Source organism: Helianthus annuus, chromosome 3, assembly GCF_002127325.2.
Source record: "Helianthus annuus cultivar XRQ/B chromosome 3, HanXRQr2.0-SUNRISE, whole genome shotgun sequence".
In the NCBI taxonomy this organism is placed as follows: domain Eukaryota; kingdom Viridiplantae; phylum Streptophyta; class Magnoliopsida; order Asterales; family Asteraceae; genus Helianthus; species Helianthus annuus.
In genome coordinates, this window is record NC_035435.2 from 136,796,924 (window position 1) to 136,820,474 (window position 23,551).

The window sequence follows — 23,551 nt, forward strand, 5'->3', positions numbered from 1 at the left end:
TCTAACTTTTAATTAGACTAATTGTGGTTGACAAAAATACCCCTCATTTATTTTCTTGTTTTACACATGTTAATCTTATTCCTTTTTTACCCTTTCTACCCAAACCAAACTTTCTATTTCCTATTTGATCCTAACATCCTGATAACTAAACCTATAGTTTCCAAAATCAATTAGAATTGGAATCGTTATATTTGAAATTTGAAAATATGATAATTGATAACTAAACCTCTAGTTTCCAAAATCAATTAGAATCTTATTATTAAATTTTTTTCGTAAATTTGGCCGAACAAAATTGAAATTAACCATTTGGTCCGGATATAATACAAAATATTAGTTACAATTTAAAGATAAAAAATAATAAAACTAAATTCAAATTTTAAATAAAGACGTTATAATAAATACAACATATAGTTTCCATAATAAACTACAATCTCTTTCTCATATTTTCTTGTTAAGATCTTTAAACTTAGCCAACAAGGATCAAACTCGTATCTATATATATAACCACAATCACCCATATTATACACACATTCTGCATATACGAAAAAATTAACAGAACAATGAATACTCTTCTGTCCCTTAATGTTCGTGCTCCATTCGCCGCACCATCATCGTTCTCGTTCTATGATCATAGTTTACAGTTGGAAGAGGAAGATGGTCATGATCATCGTGAGGACGCGTTAGCAGCCGACAAAGTTATGATCAAGAAACGAAAATCATGTTTGTTGTTGGAGAATGACAGTAACAAGAAAAAGATAAGGAAGATGTCAAAGAAGATGAAGTGTGGGCCGGTTGTGAACGACGACTCAATCGTGCGGTTGAAGCGGTTCATCACGGGTGAGATGTATGGTTTAGACATGAAGCTTGTGATCCAGAAGGTTTTGTATGAAAGTGATATGAAAAAGGATCAAAACAGATTAAACATGCCGATTAAGCAACTGGTGACGAAACCTCACGAGTTCTTGACGGATGATGAGATACGAATGGTTGATAAAGATGGTATTGAGGTTAGAGTTGTGGGTTCGATGATGCAAATGTACGCGAGACCGCTGTGGTTGAAGAAGTGGCCTATGAAAAAGAGTGACAACTATGTGTTGAAGACAAACTGGAACAACTTTGTGGTTGATAATGAGGGTTTGAAGAAAGATACAATGATTCAAGTGTGGGCGTTTCGTAAAGACCGACAGTTATGCTTTGCGATTGTGCCGGTGGAGAGAACCGATGCTGTGAACGACGCTGCTTGATGAGTTAACAAGTTGTTGTATTCAATTCTCGTTGAAGTAGAAAGTTTCTTGTGTTAGATTTCGTTAATTAGCTAATTGGATGATGATATTGATTTTGTATAGATTTGATTAATTTGAATATATGGATGATAATTTTTGCTGGTATCTCTTTTTCAAACATAACATAATATTGGTGATTTCGTCTGTAGTGTAGTTTACATTTGTTTCAGTTATTTCTATAAGCAAAAGGTTTACATTCGTGTGAGAACTGGGAAGTACTAAATCAATATCATGGGACAATGCAGACGTATATCCGGTATGAATAATATTTTTTTTCCTTTAAAAAGGTATCTCGGGTCAAAACGGGTCAGGTTTGACCAAAATGGGTTGCGTTTGATACGGGTCGTTTTAAGAAGTATCAAAAATGGGTTCATGCGCTATATTGTTTTAGACGGAGAAAATTGAGCTTTAGACTGAGAAAGGAATTAAAAAAGTGAAACAAATTTATGGAATGAAAATCATATGAACAATAAATTTAAAAAAATAAATTTATTTCTATGATATTTTTTATGAATATATGATATTTTTTTATGAATGAGCTCGGCAAGTAAATTATTATTTCTAATGACATTGTAATTTTATTGTGTGTTTTCTAATAGTCATGTATTATTATGTATGATATCGTATTTTATTATGTTTCCTGACCCGACCCGGCCTTAAAATTCTAATATTTAGTTGGGAAAAGTCTAAAAAAAAAAAAAAAAAAAGCAAACCTCATAGGAATAAAATCCTGGCACTGAAAATTGGTGGTGGCAGCAAACAATGGTTATCAATAATGCTAGCACATTTGGGCCCATTTTAAGATTGCAAATTTTATAATAAAGGTGCCCAATTTTAGCCCTTTATATAATTTAAGATGATATAAATTTACCTGTTCCCTAAATCAACCCTTCTAGTCTTTCTTTTTTTTTTTTAATAACCATCAGAGTTAATTACATAGTTAGTCCCTGTGGTTTGTACAAAGTAACATACATAGGTACTAATAGTTTAAAATCACATTCTAAGGTATTAACTTTTCATTTTGTAACATTTGGAGGTATTAACGTTATTTGTAGGTTTAAAATCACATTCTATTAGTACTTAAGTATGTTATTTTATGCAAACCATAGGGACTAACTATGTTAATACCCAAGAAGTTAATACCTCCAAACGTTACAAAATGAAAAGTTAGTACCCTAAAAGGTGATTTTAAACTATTAGTACCTAAGTATGTTATTTTGTGCAAACCACGGGGACTAACTATGTAATTAACTCTAACCATTAATAAGTCCTTGTTGCTGCGACGGGTGGAACAAAACACAATATAATTATAAACATGATTATTTTATATACATTTTGTAGTTTTCTCGTGAATTTAAAGTTTTAAGAGAATTATTATTACTATTATTACTATATTATTACTAATCAAGATGAAATGAACAGAGATGATTTAAATATATTATAATAATATACTAGGTTAGTTCCCCGTATGTTACACGGGTTGAACAATTTAAACTATATAATAACAGGGTCGGCCCAAGCCCAAGTATTTTGAGGCTTGGGCCTCAGGCCACCAAATGTATAGGGCCTCAAGATTTAAAAAAAAAATTATACTATATGGGTATTTTAATTAAGATTGTATTAATAGTTTTGTGATTACATTAGGATTCTAATACGCCTTAATTCTCTCATATTTTAATAAATAAATAGCACATCAAAGTTTGTTTTTTCAAACCATATCTTAATGATTATAAGTGTAATTTATTCAACCCGTGTAATGCAATACATGTGGTTTTTAAAGATATAACTTTTTTATTATATATTTCGTAGATAAAAGAACATGTATTCAACCCGTGTAATACACGGGGTTGGGAAAACCAAGAAATAGACGTCTCCAATGAATGACACGTGTCACACATTGGTTTACTTTATTATATGTATAGATTAATATTATAATAAAAATTATTATTTTCTTTACTTTCTAAGTTGGATAACTTGGTATCAACCAATATTGGTATCGAGAATACGGATACGGTCCGGTTCATTATTAGTACATGAAGGTAAAAATCGGCACCAGCCTGATACAGAAAACGCCAAAAGTAGGTACCGGATTGAGTTTGAAAATCTTTTAGTTCGGGAAATTCGGTACTGCTACACGGTACCATTTGCTCATCCCTGATCACGGGTGCCGTACAAACAACAATGGTATCGTAAAACTTTTTCTTGCTGATTTTTTTCAACTTTTAATGATTTCTTCTTTTAGTTTCAGGGGTAGGGATAAGCTCGGTGGCAACCGATACCGAAAATACCGGTTACGGTACCGGTATATGAAGGTAAAATTCGGTAGCGAACCGGTACTAGGAACGCCAAAAGTCGGTACCGAATTGGTACTTAGGATCCTTCGGTTCGGGAAATTCGGTACTGGTACCGGGTATTATTTGCTCATCTCTGACCACGGGTTTCATACGAACATCATTAACATACAAATTTTTTGGTTGATTTTCTTTCGATTATTTTTTACGGTTTTTTACATTTTCTTTTTATTTTTGTTAGTGATTCCGTGTGCAACGCGCTCATAGTGATTTCAAAACACATGTAAACACAGACTAAATAACAAAAGAAGTTCGCCGCAACGCGGCTAGGGTGATAAACCTAGTTAATTTAAAACATAATATGAGACATTAGCAATTCTTTTGATGTGAAATTCAAAATATTAGCAAAACATGAAGCTTGAAATTAACAAATATGGAGTCTGAACTATTATTATTAATAAACTAACAAAACATAACCAACCGACCCAATTGAAAGTAGTTCAAGAGTACTCAACTAGACTGGTTATGTAGGGTTTCCCTATCGCATTCCAAAAAGGCAAAAACAGTCCTATATCAATGGCTAAAATCTAAATAACTACCAAATAATAAATGTGCAGGAAACCGGACCTTGTTTTTTTTCTTTTTTTTTTTGTATAATATCTAACCTTTTTCCTTTCCATGTTCTTCTATCCAAAGTTTGTACAAACCAAAACATATTATTACAAGGAAGTGTCATCTTGTCCTATGGTCGGTGTAACCGGAGTATCAGATGCTACATCATCATCGATCGACAATTTGGATATCTCAGGACGTCCCACAGGGCTATCATCATCCCCGTTAAGGGAAGCTTCCGGAGATCCTTCAGGAGTCTCGGCAACCGATGAAGGAGATGATTCAGCCTCCTCCTTAGACTGCTGCAGGCTCCAATACATAAGGCTGGCTGTAAGCATAAGTATCATTTTTTGGTTCACCTGTAATTAAATGCATGGTTCAATTCCCAACGTTAGATCGTATGTACATAATGCTAAGACTTGTAACAAGCTACCCGAATTACCTCCATGATGTCTTCGGGTAACAAGAATATCGAGCACCCAAGCTTCCGGGCAACACTGATTATGTAAGTTGCATTCAGCTTCTTTTCCTCATCTAGCAACCACCAACAATATACCCAGGCTTAATGGAAATGCTTCTAAAAGATGCTGAAATCAAATCAATTATGATTATATCGACATAATCTTGAAGTTATGAGGAAGCATATACCGCTTTTGCCCTTGGTTACAAGGTTCCAGTTGACAACTCTAGGCTCAATTGCGCTCAGAAGCTGAAGGAAGAATATTCCACTCGAAAGGCTCTTATCCTGCACAAATAATACAGCAAAGAAACAGATCATCACTACTGCACAACAAAATGACAGCTGCTGATAAAGAAATAACACAACAATAACATTGTATCCAACCTTAAAACTCTCCATCTGAGACGCTCTGCCTGTTATCTTCACTTTTTTGTTTGCCCATTTCAAAATATCTGCGTCGGTTATCTCCTTCCCTTGAGATCGCGATCTTAAGTTCTTTAAAAGTTGAAGCATATGAAATCTCATCAACTGCCACAAGAAAGCTGACAAGAATGTAAATTCAAAATGAGTTCTATCATCGTTACTTGCCAAGTAGATGAGTCACCATCAATCGGTTTACTTAAGAACCGGTTGATTTGGGCTATCTTTTATCTTGGACGGGTCAAAGTTATTGGTCAAACAGGTTGAAAGTCGCTTAGAGTCTATTTAGTTGGATACACAATCCTAATTTCTTCTATTCAGAGATTCAAAATTTTGTTGTAATAATAGTGTTTTGTAATTATAATTCGAGCATAAGTTATTTATAGAGTAAAGTACACAAATGGTCCCTGTGGTTAACCAAAATTTTGGATTTAGTCCCTAGCTTTCCAAAAGTACACGTATGGTCCCTGTGGTTAACCAAAATTTTGGATTTAGTCCCTAGCTTTCCAAAAGTACACGTATGGTCCCTGTGGTTTGTATTTTGTAACGCATTTAGTCCCAACTTTTGCCAAAAGTACATGAAAGTTCCCCGTGGTTTGCACTTTGTAACGCATTTAGTCACTAAAAGTTGGGGACTAAACGCGTTACAAAGTGCAAACCACAAGGACCATCCGTGTACTTTTGGCAAAAGCCGAGGACCAAATGCGTTATAAAGTGCAAACAATAGGGACCATCCGTGTACTTTTGGAAAGCTAGGTACTAAATCCAAAATTTTGGTTAACCATAGGGACTATCTGTGTACTTTACTCTTATTTATAAAAAAAATGGACAAAAAAATGTTTTGTGACTCGACCAAAAACATCCCATTCCATCTTAACCCTTGCTAAAAAAAAAACTTGTTTTCCCATTGGACATTCGGACCCACCCATCTTGCCAGCTATAGTGCTATAAAATAACTTGAAAAGCGTGTTACCGAGTATGAGTTTCTTGTTCCCTTGAACGAAATCATTTCCCGCCAAATTCACAACTGAAAATTTCAACTGCTTTCCTAATTTAATAACTTGATTGCAATTCTCAACTTTTCTAAACGGCATCTTAATCGGAGGTTTAGTTGCTTGCTTCCAGTTAACCGAACCCGGAGAAACCTTATCAAGAACTTCAAGAAGTACCCATCTGTATAAACAAGATACTCTAAGCACTGCTTAAAGAAACAAATCTATGATTTTATTAAATAAAAATGTACCCGTTTCTAACATCCTCGAACAAATTGTTGACATAAGAAGATGTTCCAAGACTGTTGATCCAGAGTCTGAAACACCTTTCTTCTCTGGACATTTGTGCATCGTCTGTCATCATCTCGGCAAAAGAGATATTTTTGCTATCAGCAGACAGACCATTTCTGCAAGACGTTTTCAACCCGAAGAGGAAAAGAACACCATTATCACATACCATAATCAAATCATATAAGGTGTAATATAACATCCTATAAAATGGAACGGAAAATCACGAAATTAAACATTTGACTCACCAACTTTACCAAAATGAACATGGATTGAGTATGGGGTAGACGCAATCCTTGATCTTTGCGTCTGGCAATAGAAACTTGACACGTGTCATCATCCTTAGTTTTTTTTACTATTTCCACCACAATTTTTAAACGAGCATAACTTTTTCATACGTTAATATCTTTTAAAAAGTCTACAACAAATTAAAGAGAATTTTATTATCTTTAATTTGGTGTGTTTTTTTTTTTTTTTTTTATAAAAGACTACTATTGTATGAAAAAGTATGCTCGTTTAAAAATCGTGGTGGAAAAGAAAAAAAGTAGGCGCGGAAACCCATGGCACAATCTCAGACGCAAACTTTGAGTCTTAGACGCAATAGTCAGGGATCACATCTACCACAGACGTGATCGATGTTCATTTTGGTAAAGTTGATTGGTCAATGTCCATTTTGGTGATTTTCCCATGGATAATTAGATCAGCTTGGTCATCTTTAACCTTTGGTGGAATATTTGTGCAAGAAATGCGAGATTTAGATTTGCGGAGCCTTCAACAATGTCGGTTGGAGTTAAATATCTTTTGCAATCCATTTTTTCCGCATGTGAAAGTACCAAATCAGCCCTTTCAACAGGATCTTTGGCATCAAGAGTGGCCGGGCTTCCATATTCCGGTGCAAGAACATTAAGCAGGTATGCATAAGCTTCCCCGTCCTATACAACGTAACAAATAACATTTATAGTTATGAAAATACTATAACAATATGTTGCAAGCTTGAATAAAAGAGAGAGATTAAATTACCTTAAGATCGGATGAGAAATTTGTTACGGGTTTCTTGTAGCCTGCTTTCTTAAGATTAAAGTTCATCCATTTGAGTAAGAGTTTTTCAGGTGCTAATCCCATGAGCTCCTCAACATCCTGCAAAGTGATATATAGCAACATCGCGTGTAGATAAATAATTATGTATAAATGATGAAAAATAGAAAAAATATTTAACAAAAAGAAGTACATTGTTGTCCTCCACTAATTCCAGTAGCTGTGGTGTCTTCCTAAGGTTTAGATCCGCCAAAAGTTGTATCTGCAAGTGTTTCAATTGCAAGAAGCAAGCGCTAAGATTTGAAGAACAAAAACCTCTTTAAATATATAGTAAAATGCCATTTTCATCCGGCTCGTTAACTCCATCCATTTTTCTCCGTTAAGTCAAGGGTATTTTCATAACTTAAAGGGCATTTCGGTTATTTCACTTTATGTAAAAAGACCGAATTGCCCTTTAAGTTAACAAAAAAGACGGAAATGCCCCTCACTTAACGGAGAAAAATGGACGGAGGTAATGAGCTGGATGAATATGGCAAGATTTCAAACCTTTTGGATCCAGATGCGAAAAAACAAACTTTTGGACTAAAGTCACAAAACTAGCCAAACCTCAGGGATGAAAATGGCATTTTACTCTTAAACATATTATTTTCTCTCTAAAGTGTTTGTTCACAAATGTTTGCTATGAAGTACCTAACGTGTTTCCGTAACAAGATTTTTACTTTCTTTAACAAGATAAATACATCAATCTCACCTTTATGATTTGAGAAATTAGGCCAAGTACCAGATGAGGCTGCAAAACAAAATTGTTAAATATAATATTGTCAAAACGTAAACTATCAAAATTTAATATAATTTTATGCCAAATATCTTACTCTTCCTTCAACAAGATCCTGTGTGCCAATATTGACCACTGTACACCCGATAGCCTTAGCAGAATTGAGGCAAAGTGTATGATTTTCATTTCTTTCCCAAGGGTTAAGTATTCTCTTTGTGTTGATAGCCCGTTCATCTATCGTATTTGGTACAGCAACATTGATAAGTTTACTGCATTATACCATTATAACACATTAGAAAAACCACCACAGACTATAGGTTCTTGTAGAGCTGGTGATTTCGAACCATTTACTTACGAATGGTTGATTTGGATCTAATTTTATCTCAAATGGGTCAAGTTCAAACATTGGTTTAAAACGAAAATGAGTCAAACGGGTTGAACAGATCAAAGCAGACCAAAGTGTATATACATGCATACGTGATACGACCTCCTTAATAGCTTTATAAAAATTTTGGTTATTATTGTTGTGGGTCAAACTGATCAGTTTGACTTGCACAATAGATTTATTCATTGCCCAACCCGTCTGACATGTCTAATGCACCCCTTTGGTTGAAAAATACCGGACCCGATACATAGTAGAGCATGATTGAGCAGACCGTGTTTAAATACCATAGAAGGACTCCATCTCTAGCAAGTTCAAACAACTCATTAGTAGCGGGATCTATAGGAAGAAACTGCTTCATAAATGGATCTTCTCTGAGATAACTATTGATATGAGCAACATAAGACTTTTTTTCTGATTCATGGATGGTGTGAAGTAGTGTTGTCGTAGTTGCATTCAGAAACGAAGTTGGGCTCTTCAAATCACCGGATTTTGTTGCAGCTTGTGTTTCTAAAGTCACATAAGTCTGTCCATGCAATGAACTTAACGGTTAACCGTTATCGCAAATTTTACTTAATCGATTTAAGACATGTTGAGCCAGTGACTACCTTAAGGAATTGTTCGAAATCGACTTCGTTACTTGTATCAAAACCAGATGCACGTAATATCTCCGTTATTTCATCCTCGTTAAACGTCTCGCTGAAAGGCTTTAGTTTCACAAGCAAGGCTGGTATGTCCCCAACAAGAACTTGCCCATTTTGGTTCTTTAATGCTGTAAACTATAAAACCATAAACAAAAGATCATCATACAAACTGTTGATAATCAGATTTAGTGAAGTGTGCAACACGACGTAAGAAAACTCATTTACTAAGGTAAATGTCAAATTACATGCCTATACTGGTTTTAATCAACTTGTTACTAGATTTTAATTATTGAAGCAATGTAGGTCAAAATAATCAGTTCTAAACGCACATCCTAACGCCCGTCAAATATTACAGAAATTTATACTAGCTCCTCTAAATCTTGTTATTTTGACCATAAACAATAACTGTAACCATAATCACTTTGACCAAACATTGAGAATTGGATATTCAGCTTTCGGGTCCTAATGATCCTTTTCAAACGTGTATCCAAACACCCCTACATTTAGAATAAAGGATAGCTCAGCTTTTTTTAACACCAACCTCCTACATGATTCTCAAATATTATTATTTTGACCCAAACATTCAAAACAAATTATCTTGATTCTGAGTGTAACATTCGGACTCTGTACCAACAATATTGTCCGTTTTGCCCTAAAGGAGCTCACAATTTTGTTTTTGGTTGCCCGAGTGGAGACTTCTAGGGAGGTCACGCATCCTATTACTACTCTCACCTAAGCACGCTTACCTGTGGAGTCTTTCTATCATCCACAACCATTGCGTCGTCCAAAACGCTCTGGTGATATTCAAGGCCCGGTATTCCTTATGAACACATCTCTCTAGGCGGATGTGGAATTTGCATACGGTGTTACATTAAGCGTTAAAATTCAATCAAAAAACTCATCCAAACACCCCTTAATTTTCAACAACCAACTCAAAACAAAACAACAATGTAATGAGCAACAAACTAATATCAATTATTAATTAATAGAACAAAATTAACATTAATCACCTTCGATTTGAGACTACGAAGCTGAACTTGAGTGAACTGACTTTGAAGCCAATGATCAGACACAACAACTCCTTCAAATTTAGACATCATTTTCTTCCCCAAATTTCACAAAACACAACTGCCTACTTAACCTCTTCCAATTAAATAATCTTCAAAACCCCCAATCCCTACCTAAATAAAAAAAAAAAAAAATCATCATCATCAAAGTCAATATCACCCGTCAAATCAATAAAGTAATAACCCAAACGAAAAATCAAACAGTACTACATAATAAATAAATTATTAAAACAACCAAACGCGCAAAAACAAAACACATTACGGCCGATGGTCGGTAGTCCGTAAGTAACCACACACAAATTGAACTAACAGTTTAATATCAATTACAAAATTGAAGCAGAAAACAATACAAATATAAACCTGTCTGTGATGATAACTATTTAATCAACTGATTTCGACTTTTCAACAGCTTAATATGTATGAACTAATTATCAACACTTGTGTGTGATTTTGCTTCAAAATAATGTTGTTACGAAATTGAAGCAGAAAACGATACAAACCTGCTTGCGATGATAACCGTTTGAATTAACTGAATTCTAACTTTTCAACAGTTGATTACAGGTTTAAATATGTATGAAGCAATTATGAACGGTTTGATTTTGTTAATTTTGGAAGGTGAGATGAGTTGTAGCATGAAGAAAGCATGGAGAAGACGCCAGTTAAGAAACGGCTGTGGGCGCTATTCAATTCCATTTTAACATATTTCTAGATTTTTTTAATTATGTGAATTTAATGAGCGTTGTCCCTACTCGCGCGTGTATAACCGATCGGTACACGCGTCTCGTTCGGTGAATGGTTTCGCACCCATAATATCCACATCATCACCTTTGCCTCTATTGATTCATGTGAGGATGAGCTCAACAGACATTTTTGGATATTGTCGGGTTTTGAGTAGGAAAAAAACTACAACTATTTTTAGATATAAATTATGATATTTGATTTGATAAATAGTTAAGTTTTATGGTTTCTTTTTAGAGTTAACTAGGTTAGAGCCCGCGTGTACACGCGGTTTAACAAATAAAAATACTTTAAATTTGTTTAAATTAAATTAAGATTAAATGGAAATAAATTTAATATAAATAAAGTACACTTAAAAACACACATGATAGGTAAAAAAAAATACAACCAATGATTCAAATTTCACTAAAAAAGTCCTTATACACCCCATTGGTTGTCTTGTTTTTAAGATTGCCCTCATTATCTAATATAAGTAACACAAGGTTTTAACACATAACAATACTATGACATTTTAAGGGTCTTGATTCAAACTAAAAGTAAAAGTGTAAAACATAAAGTTAAATATATTACATAAGTCTAATGACAAAGTGAAACTACAAATATAATCCAGATAATATAAAAAACGTTGACATGTTTTGATCTTAAATATGTCGAGCAATAGTTTTCCATTTTTGCATCAGAAAATGACCCGTTGTAACTTTTTTTTAATGAAAACGCTTCGACTCTAACATATATATGAATTGAGAGTCTTAGCTCGTTTGTTGCTCAGTTGTCGCATCCCTTTCCCATATGAAATTCAATTATAAATGATTAATTTATAAGAATAACTAACAATAAAAAAATAAAATACCTTCTAAACAAAAGAATCCCATGGGGAGTACGCCTACCAACTTTATCAAATTTGGCTCCTGGTTATTCACATTCCAAACATCGACAAAAATAACTTTCAGTGCTCCTATACTGTCAACTTTAATATTTACAACTTGCAAATTTAACCTCTTTGTATTAAGATCCACCTGCAAACAACAAAAGAAAAATATAAAGATATAGTACTTTCTTGGCATATGAGTAGAGTGTAGAATGATCATATAGCAAAGTGTCACATTCTAGAAATTCACACACAAAGTAGAAATTAATGTTAAAATAAATGACTCGAAAAATAAGTTCTCGTGTATTACACGTGGTTGAATAATAAAAACGCTATAACTATAAAACATATCCTAAAAAACTTACTTTAATTTTGAAAACACTTAATAGATCATGTAACACTTTTAACAGTTTAAAAGCAAATACTATAGTTGTTATTAATTTTAAAAAGCGTACAAAGATAGAAAACAATAAATTTTGAAAATCTTGTTTGGTGACACCGATGAATTCAACAAACACATTAAAAACTCAAGCTTGATAAGACCTTTGGGATACCTGTATGTGTGGGTTAACAAATTAAAATGCCAGTTTTAGTTTCATGGTTATTTCAGCAAAAATATTGTTGCTATAATACATTTAAACTCCTATTTATTTGGTATGCACTTAAGGCAATACATTACCATCACCTACAAACTTGATTTTTTGTCGTTCTTCGATCCACATTTTCCCTCTTTAGATTTTGAATTTGTGTCGTTCTTCGAGTGTTTCGGTTGTGTTTATGTACAACATCCGTCTTGTGTTATGGTATGCATATACGCTTATAAGCAGCTCATGAACACGTGAGTAGCAATTTTGTCCTGTAAAACCATTGTTCAAAAACAAATGCGAAATGAGTTGAACTGATTAGTTCAGATCAAAATGGACATGGTTAAAATTATGCTATATCAATAATAATTTGATCTTTTAATAAAACTATTAGCAAGTTTTGTAACTTCTAAGTTAATTCTTTTCTTTATAAAACATAATCCAAATCAACGAATTCATAATAGTATGATACATGGGTTAAAAAGTAACAATTACCTTGAATAAAATTAGGTAGCAAAAACCACTTTGATGATGTTCCTTTTAAATTTTCGCATCCAATGCATCCACAGATATTCAATTTCAGTTGCAAATTTACAATTGTAGAAAGCTAGCAAAAGTCTAATTTGTTTCATAGGAACTTATAAACCATTTTACCCAAAGAATTAATGTTCTTTTTTTTTATCATATTTCACATATTAAACTATCATTAAAAGATGGACAAAGAATATATAAGTTGAACGAAAACATGAACAGCTTCAAAATGGGTCAAAAGCGTATGAGAATACTGATATATGTCCTTAGCCGGCTATATATAATTCTTACCAAAATCTTATATTGTCTCTTTTCCCATCAAGTGCTCACCTGCCAAAACAAAAAAACAACATAATCATGAGTTGATCCCAGCCATGGTAAAGGGCTAAGATAAAACAAAAATCAGACATACTGATGCTTCCAATATCTAAACATTCAAGTTAAGTCCTGATTCTTCTTCTTAAATTGATTTCGCAAGTAATCTGAATATTATCAAAAACTCACCACTTAATAACCAAGAACTCAAATAATATAATAATGAACCATTATCCTAAAATAAAGCAGAGCTACAATCAAACAAACTTTCAAATAAAGGAAGAAAGTCAAATGTTATAAAAAGAACCAAACTCATCAAGTAACACTAAGTTCACAGTATATCTCAATCAAATTATATGCCGTCACCATATTCTCTTCCCTAATTACATGTTCAACCTAATAAAATATTAAACATAATGATTATAATGACAAATTAATCTAATAAATATGGTAATTATCAATAAGGTGAACAATCATATTCAGAAAATAAAACAACATACCCGAATTTGTGCAGTATGGTCCTGGCTAGTCTCAAGCAACTGAGCCAGTTCTCTTTCATCTGATTAATCTGTACTCCTTTTTTTCATCAACTTAATCCGAGATGTAGCTAAATTCATCGTTGTTTTATTGAATCAATCAAATAACGAAAACATAAGCAAGTAAAGTAAAAATCGAAACTGTAAAAATACGATTTCCATAAATCGGATATAAATGTTTACCATTTGGCGAACTTAAATCGTTTGTAAAGCATTGCTGTAGACGTGTATGAACTGCTAGATCGACGATGCGTATGGTGAAAAGAGTAATTAGGGTTTTGTGTGTTGGTGACCTGGGAAACGGCGGTGGAGAAGATTGTTTGTGGGGTGGAGAAGATTAGGGTTTTGAATAATACGATTAATGAGTTTAGTTTTGAATGAGATACGGGTCATGGATCACCGTATGACCCGGTTACATAACCCGGTTCCAGCATTGAGCGGGTAAAAGAGTCAAAGAAGCCCTTATTGAGTGACACGTGTCCCAAATCAGGTTTCTTTTATTATATGTATAGATTATAGTGTTTATGATTTGTAAAAAGTAACATACTTAGGTATTAATAGTTTAAAATCACCTTCTAGAGTATTAACTTTTCATTTTTTAACGTTTGAAGATATTAACTTCTAGGGTATTAACATAGTTAGTACTTGTGGTTTGCACAAAATAACATACTTAGATGCTAAGAATGTGATTTTAAACCTACAAATAACGTTAATACCTCCAAACGTTACAGAATGAAAAGTTAATACCCTAGAATGTGATTTTAAACTATTAGTACATTACTATATTACTCTGTGCAAATCACAGGACTAACTATGTAATTAACTCTTTTTTTTTATCATTGTATATATAGGTGAAGGCTTAAATACAAAGGGTTGTTAATGTATAAAATATAAAAAAAGTTATAGGTTGTGTAATTTTAATTTTCTTTATACGTAAATTTAACGTGTTATTTTCTTTATGGGTAATTTTGATTTCCATCCACACTAAATCACAACACTTACCTTTTTCTAAGGTTCCTGCCTGGGAACCACCCGCGTACACGCAACAACGACAAACTCACATAAGTATATCTAGTACAGGTGTCATCAGCCTGCAACCAATCAGCGTGCGTCAGACTCTGCCCAGACAATCCCCACGATAGACAATCGTGCAGGAGACAAACGATACAATGGACAGTGACGTATAGCCAATCAGCGTGCGCCATTCACTGTTTCATGATATCTACTCACAGCTGATGACAGACTCGACAATAAGTACACTCGGTAGGCGACGTGGCACTAATCATCATGCGCCAACGTCCATCCACCACTGCAAACACTACCTGTCGTGTCAGGGGGGAAAAGAGGATATTCATTAAAGCAATACTTATTCTCACGTCAAAACTCATCAGCCCATCGCCTTCTCCAAAACTCATCGGCTATAATACGAACCCTAAATCATAGGTTTAAAGATCGGAATTCTCTCACTCTCACTCTTAACACAAATTTGCTTTATTCTTCTTAAAGCAGTACTTATTCTCACGTCAAAGGATGGTTACAAGAATAACCATCCACCTCTCCTTCTCGTAACGAGGTCATGGTGTTATGTTTTACAGATTAGCTCTCAAGACTACATTGGTTGTTTGATCTAAAAGTGATTAAGAATTAACCCGTATTGAGACTACCACCTTATGTTCTATCCCCCAATGAATTAGAACTGGTGTTTCTTCATTTATACTTAATTTTCAATTGTTATCTCCTCCACACGTAATTTTAAGTTACTTTATACGTAATTATTTTTTACACTTTATATGTTAAGTATTTTTTACACTTTAGATGTTGTATACATTACAAATGTACTCTTTACAATAAATAACTTACCCCTATACCAATGGGGTGGTGGTCCATTGGCAAAGACAATGCCTTTAAAACACATTGGGAGAAGGAGGTCTTGGGTTCAAGTCCCACATAAGACAGGAATAAAGAAATTTACCGTTCAAAAAAATAATAATAATAATAACTTACCCCTATATGTATAAAACTTTACTGTATTATATTTTTGAAAAGCTTTATTATAAATAAAACAAGTTTATCCCAACCCGTGATATTAAAAAAATACTAAAGTTAAAAAGTAAAGAAAATAATTATTATTATAATATTAATAAAATAATAAAATTACTATTCATTAGCTTCTATTTTTAAGATATATATATAACATAATTTTTAATATATATATATATAATATAATGGCACGTGCCTATTATTTTTATAAATTAATTTACTTTTATTTCCAACATAATCTTTTATTCATAATTGTCAAGTTACATCAAAATAGAAGGTAGACAAACAACAAGCATTCTTCCTGAATTACAAACTCTAATCTAACAAAGACAAAACTCTGCCCCCTGAGACAGGGTTGAGAAAAACAACCAACTTATTACTCGAAATGAGCTTGGATTGACTCGTGCACGGAACCGACGGTTCAGGGAAATAACATAACTAACATTTTGTATGGATTCGGTTCAATTAAAAACCACCACGAGTTGTTAGAATCATGAGAACTCTTACGTTCCGTAAGTTGGGTCACTATTTTTTGCACAAGTAGATGAAAATGTTATAAATGCATATGTAAAAAAAAAAGAAAAAAAATGTCTAAACGTTAGTTATGCCTAATGTAAATTTTGTTTATGGAACGAGGATATCACCAATAATTTTTTTACATCGATGTAAATTTTTGCATACGGTATTTTTTTTTCTGGAACAAGTGATTTTAAGATTTTTGTTTTTTTTTTTTTTTTTAAATACCTTTTGAAAGACTTAGTTCTTATGGTTCTCACAACTCATAGTGATCTACTCTCTTCACATCCTATATTCCCATATAATCAAAATAATTAAACTGTTTGTAATTTAAACTGATCAATTATATAAAACAAATATGAAGGTTAAAGGGGTAAATTTTGAAAGAGAGAAAAACAAAATTTTAAATTTAAGCTTAGTTATCAGTTTGATCCGTTGGTTGAACCGGGTCAGTTCAAACATAGACGGTTTATTGTGTAGATAGTTTCCTTTCCATTTCGATCTTTCAGTACAGTTCTAAAAACACAGTTAAAAGCAAATATAATTTGGAGTTGAAATTGACATCATTAAAGCCAAATCTTTTTTAATCTCAAATATTGCCACTCTACATCCATAATTATTGTAATCGCTTTGTCGAAACTAAACTGAACGTAAGTTAAGTAATTATTTCCCAATGTGCATTATTTAAAATAAGATTTGACATAAAACATGTGGTTTGTTTTTCCATGCAATCATCTTACATTATTGGACCGAAACGAAAGAAGAATTAATGAAATGGACAAATTAATAATGAATTACACATTGAAATTGAATGATCCTTTTTGTTTTCATTGTCATTGCTTAGTTTGAGAGAATAGAAAATAATTTCATGTATGTTGTCTGATGTGTGTTACTTTTACTTGGTACATAATTTAGAGAAAATTTCTGGAAAAAAATATAGTTTTCGAAAAATATTACAAAAGTTTAAGAAATAAATAGAGAAGAATCCAGTTGAGTTGTAAAATAAAAATATGTTGATTAGAATTATTAACTTCAGAAAATGGTGTTATTATAAATGTTTTGTAATAAATTTGTTAGAGTAAATTGCCAAAAATGGTCCCTGAGGTTTGGTCACTTTTGTCACTTTAGTCCAAAACTTAAACCTTTTAAATCTGGATTCCTGTGGTTTCAATTTTGTTGTCATTTTCATCCAAAAGCAAAATCTGGTCAGATTTTTCAGTAACATCCAACTTTTTTGTCTTTTTCCTCCATTTAATAAAGGCAAAATGGTCAGATTTTTTTAGTTTGTTATAATAAAACGTTAAAAGACTATTTATTGTGACACATTCCAACTTCTTCACCTAATCTACTATGAACTTTTTACGATGATCTTACAGTCTGAAATCACATATTAGACGTGTTTAGTGATTTGTAATATTATACGATAACAAAACCACTAAAATGTCAACAGATTAATGAGATGCGCTCACAACTACAATAGTAAAGTTAGAAAAACACACGGATATGTGATTATGCTTCACATAGCCATGTCATCTTCTTTCAAAAATGACACTAAAGGTGTACGGGACGTTCTCGGGGAGGAGATTCGGTGAGGCCTTTCCCCGATCGGGAACACCGCCGCCATCACCACGGGGTCCCGAATCGGGGTGGGTTTTGGGTGTGGGTTCACCGATGGAATTTGCGCGTGGATCGAGATATGACCGTTGACAAACGGTCGAATTTATAAAAAAAAAAAATCAATTTTTTTTAAACGATATATATCTAACCAACCTAATTCATTTTTTTTACCACATTCACAACTCTCAAACCCACACCAAAACTCTCAAACTCAAATCTTTCAAACACAAAATGGATTCCAAGTTTCCGTTTCTTTCTACCCTACCCGACTTTCCCGACGATGGAGATGCATCGTCAAGCGATAGTAGCTTAATTTTCTTCCAAAATCTCATCCAACAAGCGGAGCTACTAGACACGGCATCGTCTAGTAAAAAAAATTATGTCCGTCGAGATCGTGTGGGGGGCCACGAGACACTCATGCCCGATTATTTTGATGAAAATCCAAAATTTAGTGAAGATACTTTTCGTCACAGGTTTCGTATGTCCAAGTCTTTGTTCCTAAAAATTGTTAGTGACGTGAAAGCGTATGACGAGTGGTTTCAAGAAGGCTTAGACGGGAGAATGAAGAAAAGCTTTACACCGTTGCAAAAGGTTACTTCGGCAATTAAACAACTTGCAACCGGTAACCCACCAGACGAGGGGGACGAGTATTTAAATATGTCTGAAAGGACCTCTCGTGAGTGCCTTGAATATTTCTGCGAGACGGTATGTAAAAGGTATGGCGGTGAATTCCTACGTAGACCAACGAGCCACGACGTCGCGCTATTGTATCAGGCTCATGAGGAGAGGCATCACCTACCTGGTATGTTGGGTAGTCTGGATTGTACACACTTTGTCTGGAGAATGTGCCCCACAGAATTGCGTGGACAATACATGAGAGGCGATCATCAATACCCGACGGTTATGTTAGAAGCGGTAGCGTCTCAAGATTTGTGGATTTGGCATGCTTTTTGTGGGCCAGCGGGTTCACAAAACGACATCAACGTGTTGCAACAATCTCCGTTATTTCTTGCTCAACGAAACGGAACGGCGCCAAATTGTCCATTTCAAGTGAACAACCACTTATACAAACGCGGGTATTATCTTACTGATGGGATCTACCCTACCTGGTCCGTGTTTGTGAAGTCTTTTCCATATCCACACGACTCGAATGAAAAAAAGTTCAAGAGGCAACACGAGGCCGCAAGAAAAGATGTGGAACGGGCGTTTGGTGTGTTAAAGTCGAAGTGGGGAATACTAAATCGTCCAATGCGTTCGAAAACGGTGAGAAAGATAAGGTCCATCGTGTATACGTGCCTTATTTTACACAACATGATTATAAAAGACGACGGAAGGGCGATAGCACCGGTACATATTCAAGATCCTCCAGTCGAACCCGTCTTCGATGATACAGCCTATACGGAGCTCATTGACGAAGACACGCATTGGAGGCTAAAACACGATCTCGTTGAGCATCTCGGAAGTTTAGATTTGCCGCACCTTGAAGTTGATTCGGACGACGAGTAGTTTGTTTTTATATTTTTCTAGTTTGAATGTATTTTTTTTTCTAGTTCGAATGTTTTTTTTTTAATTTAATGAAATGTCTTTTATTTAATTTTTATTTTTATTAATCTTTTTTTAATTTATAAACATGCATCATTTTAGAAAAAAAAAAAAAAAAAACCAACTCCCCTAATAGGGGAGTGCCGCCATCAAAAAGGGGTATTAGGGGAGTGTTAGAGGGGAGTTGACGTGGCACTTTCTGGTTGGTCATGTGTAAGAGGGGGGACTCACCTATTAGGTGAGCACCCCTTACACCCTAAGACATAACTATGTGCATTGGCATAACACAATTGTGTCCATTTCTTCAAAACTCCTATATTCCTGCAAAAGTGACATGACTATGTGGATAAAACCTACAAAAGTGACATGACTTTTTTTTGGTCAAGAATCTTAGTTCTTGCTCAAAAAGCAATGTAACTATGTTAATAAGACTAACATAGTTATTTTTCTATGTTTTATAAAAATGATAGAATTGTTTACCATGTAATAAAGTCACATATCCAGGTCCTAGTTAAACCATTGAGAGGAACCTTTGTCTTGTTAAAATCACATGACTTGACTATTTGGATTGCTCTCAAATAATCGTGTAATTTTAACTTTGAAACTAACCCTTCAATCTTCATTTTCGTCCAAAAACAAATTTTTAATGTTTTCACTCTTATGATTTTCAAATCTCGGTCTTTTTAGTACCAAACTTTGTAAACATACTAGGTTATAACCTCGTGTACTACATGGATTTGGGTAAGACAAATGATGCAATAAAAAATATTTATAATAAATAATTACATATTACATTACATGTAATAATGAAAAAGATTAATTTCATATATACCCTTACAAAGTTGCAAAATTTCATATATACCCAACAAAAACTAAAAATATCATATATGTCCTTACAAACTTGTTAAAATATCAAATATACCCAAATTATTAAGAACAATCTAATAAATAATCGTTTTACGCTAATTTTTTTAATTTCAAGTTTTCATATATGCTCATTTTTTAACTTCATATTTTTATATAACACGTTTTAAGCTTAAATTTATTTTTACTCATTTTAATTTTAATTTTTTTTCATAAACCATAGAATTCTTCATATATTATATTTAAACTAAATAAATTAAGCTAGAAATGAGTAAATATAATATTTGAAGTTAAAAGTTATATGAGATCTCAAAGTTTTAGAAAAATAAAGGTAAAATTTTTATTTATTAAATTACTTTTAATGAATTAGGTATATATGATATTTCAACTGCTTTGTAATGGTATATATGATATTTGTAATTTTACAAGGGTATATTTTGCATGTTTGTAGGTCTATATATGAAATTGCCATAAAAATCTATAAATTAATGTTCCGCTTACAATTTAGAAATCTATTAATACAAAGATAAATTACAAATCTCTAAAATGTTCTTTGTAGACAACATTGGACTCTTGTACAAAACATATGAAAACATTTGTTGTTTTAAAAACAAACCAACTCTAGATATATAACGAATGTCACAAACCAACTCTAGCTATATAACGAATGTCCTTGAATTTTATTTACCCTCATCGCGAAGCGAAAGATACAATGTGAGAAAACTATCTTCTTTAATCTCGAGTATTACACTGGGCTGAATAAATGATACAATGCGAAATGAAAAAGTATATATATTTAATGATTTTTTTTAAATTGATTTTTTTGCTATACATTTTTATGTAACCTAAATATAATATTAAGATTAACTAGGTTTTAATGCTGTGCGCCGCGTTGCGGCGCTGCAAAACTAAGTCATTGTAAAACTATTTATTGCGACTAAATACTTGGTTGTTATTAAAGCTGTGCTATTTAGTGTCTAATTTTTAAGTTGACAAGTGGAGTTTTCATACAACAGAGCCGTTGGTAGCAAGCGAGTTAGTAACTCCTGGCGATGGCGACTATTGCGGTGTCTAAGCATCCACTAACCCAACAAATAAGGAATAAGAATTGTATAAATACAATCAGAAAAACGTGTGAAAGAGGAGAAAAAGGAAGATGACGTGAAGTTATGTAAGCATAAAATGGAAAAAAAAAAGAAGACCCCATGATTTGAACTTGAGTCTCTTTAAAACACATACAACCACAAAACCACTCCACCATGATGAATAATCTAACTAACTTTAAAGAAAATTGATATATATACGCACTTAAAAAGAGTATAGGGGAAAAAAGTCAACAAAAGATGACGTGAAGTTATGTATATTTACTATTCATAAGCTTTGTTTTTTAATATATAGGATAATAGTAAACTTGTTATTAAAAGAGGATTATATAGGATGATTTGCAATCATATAATCAAAATTATATTATAAATAATAACAAAAGTTAGTTCGGAAATAATTTAGGTAAATGATATCAATTACCATAAAATACGATATTGAATATTTGACTTACCCAAAATTTTGATATTCATTATTACTTTATCAGAAAAGAATTATTTATGCATTTATAATAAGTGATATACATATATTAATTATTAAAAAGATAAATATTAAAATAAAAATTGTGAGGTTGAAGGAAAGAGTGTCAGCATTGTAACACCCCAACCTGAACAGGTTGACGTGTCACTCACACAGATATCAAAACTAAAACCAATCCATAACGTTGAAACCAAAAGATCCTAATTACATTTTCATTACATTACCGAAATAAAAAAAATCTTTATCTTCAGAACACTATTCACTTATTCCCCACGTTTCCCCAAATTACCTGTCAAACACATAAGACAAACACAAGAAAGAAACTACGGCTGAGCAAAAAAGTTGCCCAGTAACGGATAAATCAACAGTAAACGAAAACAGACATGCAGACAGAAACATGAACGGTACTGACGTTAAACATGCCCATGCATGCATTGTTTTGTATAAACATTATAACTGAAATTTTCCTTTTCATATAAAAAAAACAAAGATTTTAATTATTTATTTTCTTATTGTCACTTTTCGAATATTACAAGCGTAATATTAGTTGGAATATTTTTTTTATTAGAAGTTAAATTAGATATGATTTTAGTTTGTAATAATCATAAGTTTTACCAGTTGGCCGATAATAATCCCAACTTTAAAAATTCCCTCCAATAATCCCAACTTGTAAAAGTTTGGCCGCCATTGATCCTTTTCTAACATAGGTGTACTTAAATCAATTAATGAGTCTTTAGCTGTAATTGAATCTATTGATGAGACCAAATTCTTATATGTTTGAAAAGGATCAATGGCGGCAAAACTTTTACAAGTTGGGATTATTGGAGAGAATTTTTAAAATTGGGATTATTATCGGCCAACTGGTGAAACTTAGAATTGTTAAAATCCAATAACCCAACTTTTAATCTAACCCAAGTTAATTTCCATAACTGACCTGGTTGACCATTTTAGTCAAACAATGACCTCTTTACAAAAAAAAAGACCTTTTTACAAAAAAAAAAAAAAAAAAAAAAAAAAAAAAAAAAAAAACTTGCAATTCCAATCCAAAATGAAACTCTTAAGTAAACATATGATCCATACTCAATCAAGTTGTTATATCGAGATTTGGGTCCCCTCTTATCATTCCATAATTTGCAAGAGTATGTGCATTTTCCATACTTATAAAGAACGTAATACATTTTATTTAGCCAATGATCTCTAGATCAAGTGGTGGAGGACTTGCATTTCTCTTGAGAGATGCGGGTTCGACTCCCACTTGGTGCAGAGTGAGGCACTGGTGGGCAATGATAGGAGACCCAGGGAAATCTGGGTTGGATCCTTGAGCCAAATGGGTTTTACCGGTAATTTCACTGTCGTGCCTACGGGCGGGTGGGTTACCGGGTTTTCCCCCGACTTGGTGGTGGACTCGGGTTACTCTCGGAGTACTCCGTTTGTCCAGTGGGTGCCCTGAGAGTGCTTGGGATTGAGTTTGTTGGCCGTTCAAAAAAAAAATATACATTTTATTTAGACAGTGGTATCATGCTTACCGGTTCAAAATTCTATGACTTTTGTAAATAATCATTTGCATTGC

At 33.2% G+C, this 23,551-nt stretch overlaps 2 protein-coding genes across 10 annotated transcripts; one reads left to right on the forward strand and one right to left on the reverse strand.

Annotated features, from left to right (window-relative positions):
• Nucleotides 1–560: 560 nt before the first annotated feature.
• On the forward strand, nt 561–1,244 carry LOC110932076 (B3 domain-containing protein At2g31720). Its single transcript, XM_022175436.1, has one exon. It carries the CDS (start codon nt 561–563, stop codon nt 1,242–1,244), a length of 684 nt encoding a protein of 227 aa, XP_022031128.1.
• Nucleotides 1,245–4,070: 2,826 nt separating this feature from the next.
• Nucleotides 4,071–14,177, reverse strand: LOC110929719 (fimbrin-1). 9 transcript variants are annotated; one of them, XM_022172903.2, is made up of 20 exons: nt 14,005–14,176; nt 13,786–13,892; nt 13,262–13,300; nt 12,541–12,711; nt 11,984–12,003; nt 11,838–11,895; nt 10,193–10,359; nt 9,147–9,317; nt 8,826–9,064; nt 8,254–8,425; nt 8,133–8,171; nt 7,575–7,643; nt 7,367–7,483; nt 7,067–7,278; nt 6,310–6,465; nt 6,040–6,239; nt 5,031–5,188; nt 4,835–4,931; nt 4,629–4,720; nt 4,071–4,545 (listed from the first exon to the last, which is right to left on the reverse strand). In XM_022172903.2, exons 7-20 carry the CDS (start codon nt 10,280–10,282, stop codon nt 4,294–4,296), a joined length of 2,064 nt encoding a protein of 687 aa, XP_022028595.1. In that variant the 5' UTR covers nt 10,283–10,359; nt 11,838–11,895; nt 11,984–12,003; nt 12,541–12,711; nt 13,262–13,300; nt 13,786–13,892; nt 14,005–14,176; the 3' UTR covers nt 4,071–4,293. The 9 variants fall into 9 exon arrangements, 8 of the variants coding, with proteins under 8 accessions (XP_022028595.1, XP_022028593.1, XP_022028594.1 ...); XM_022172901.2 differs by having other exon boundaries at nt 10,193–10,363; XM_022172902.2 differs by having other exon boundaries at nt 12,535–12,711.
• Nucleotides 14,178–23,551: the final 9,374 nt, after the last annotated feature.

Excerpts from the sequence above, each read along its gene's own strand:
- LOC110929719 (XM_022172903.2), bottom strand. The coding sequence starts at position 10,282 with ATGATGTCTAAATTTGAAGGAGTTGTTGTGTCTGATCATTGGCTTCAA. Across the intron at positions 6,466-7,066 it reads GCACAAATATTCCACCAAAG|AAATGGTCTGTCTGCTGATA; the intron begins GTTAAAGATGAC and ends AACGTCTTGCAG. Across the intron at positions 4,932-5,030 it reads CTCAGATGGAGAGTTTTAAG|GATAAGAGCCTTTCGAGTGG; the intron begins GTTGGATACAAT and ends TTATTTGTGCAG.
- LOC110932076 (XM_022175436.1), top strand. The coding sequence starts at position 561 with ATGAATACTCTTCTGTCCCTTAATGTTCGTGCTCCATTCGCCGCACCA.